At 35.2% G+C, this 1303-nt stretch overlaps 1 protein-coding gene across 1 annotated transcript in view; it reads right to left on the bottom strand.

The window, feature by feature from the left end:
- Nucleotides 1-887: 887 nt before the first annotated feature.
- LOC144245686 (ATP-dependent RNA helicase DDX3X-like) overlaps nucleotides 888-1303 on the bottom strand; it is a 14298-nt gene continuing 13882 nt past the window's right edge. Inside the window, 2 exon segments of the mRNA XM_077781019.1 lie at nucleotides 888-1006; nucleotides 1221-1303. Of these exon segments, the coding sequence (XP_077637145.1) occupies nucleotides 927-1006; nucleotides 1221-1303 (163 nt within the window). The 3' untranslated portion in view covers nucleotides 888-926.

Here is a 1303-nt window from a genome sequence, read left to right as displayed (position 1 = left end):
AAGAATTATAACTGCTATGGTCAGCCATTCTGCCATTTCAATTATATTTACGGCAGACACTAAAATAATCTAATTAGATGAAATCTCCCTCGAATGCTTTTATAATCAAACCTTTAAAGTTTTTCTATAATACTATGCCAACATTTGCTTAGCTTAAATTAACCTAAATTTTAAAAGAGAAATTGCTGTATTTATTTGTATTAACTTTGAAGAATGCTTTGAAAAATTTATGAATGTATTCATGGATGTCCTATCATGACTTGAATGGCTTATTTCAATACATTAAGTCTCTAACTGCCTATCCAGGATAGAGTGAGCAAGTCAGAACTTTAACTTAGTTTGCAACATTAGAAACTAAATCTGCACTAAGATATTTTGCTATATTAGAAACTAAATCTGCATTAAGATGTTTTTCTCCCCAGTCTGCAACAACCAAGAAGTCCTTACACAGGATACTACCTTAACAGTTCCCTTAATATCTACAGATGAATTGATGATTCCTGTTAAGTTGGATCACACCTGTGTGCCAAGGTTTGATTTTAGCCCAACTTCAATTTTTTCAAGACAACTGGCATCTTGAGCATTAATGAGCCAACAGGACATTAAATTACAAGTTGTCTAAAGTTAAAATCACAGTACATTAACAAACAAATGATTCTCAGTCACAAAATTATAAATGCAGTTTGGGGTGAGAATAAGCAGGAGGGGAGTTAATCCAAACTACAGCAATTAAATGTTCAAACCAACTTCTGATTAAGGCTAATTGTTCCTTTCTTCTTGTGACTTTGAAGCTCCCTTGAATTTTCAGGAGAATCACAGCTGGTAATGTACTGCAAGGTCTTGAAGCTATAAGATACAGTCTGGCTAAGTTACATGTGGTTTCCATATTAGCTTGTTTGAAAGGATGACTTTATTGCAAAGCAGATTCAGTTGCCCCACCAGTCAACCCCCTGGGAGTTATAATTTCCTCCATATCCATCACTGTTGTAAAAGCCTCCATAGCCACCTATGGAGAGATTTAAAAAAGAGAGAAATTAATTAAGTCATCACTATTAAATACAACCATTCCCTTCCTTAAGTACTTTGATGTCAAATTATGAAAAGCAATCTGTGGGCCTGGACTTCCNACTCATTTTGTCTTTGTTAGAAATAAAATTAATACTTTGAGGAAAAGAAAAAAAAGCATATGCCTGAAGCAGAAGAGGAAAAATTAACATTACCTCCACCAAATCCTCTGCTGCTGCTGTGACCACCTCCACCACTACGGCTGTTGCTTGCACGACTACTACCAAAGCTAGAACTG

The sequence above is a fragment of the Crocuta crocuta genome, unplaced genomic scaffold, assembly GCF_008692635.1.
Source record: "Crocuta crocuta isolate KB4526 unplaced genomic scaffold, BGI_CrCroc_1.0 scaffold2088, whole genome shotgun sequence".
In the NCBI taxonomy this organism is placed as follows: Eukaryota; Metazoa; Chordata; class Mammalia; order Carnivora; family Hyaenidae; genus Crocuta; species Crocuta crocuta.
Note: the sequence above shows the minus strand (reverse complement) of the source record. Positions and strands in the feature narration are given on the sequence as shown.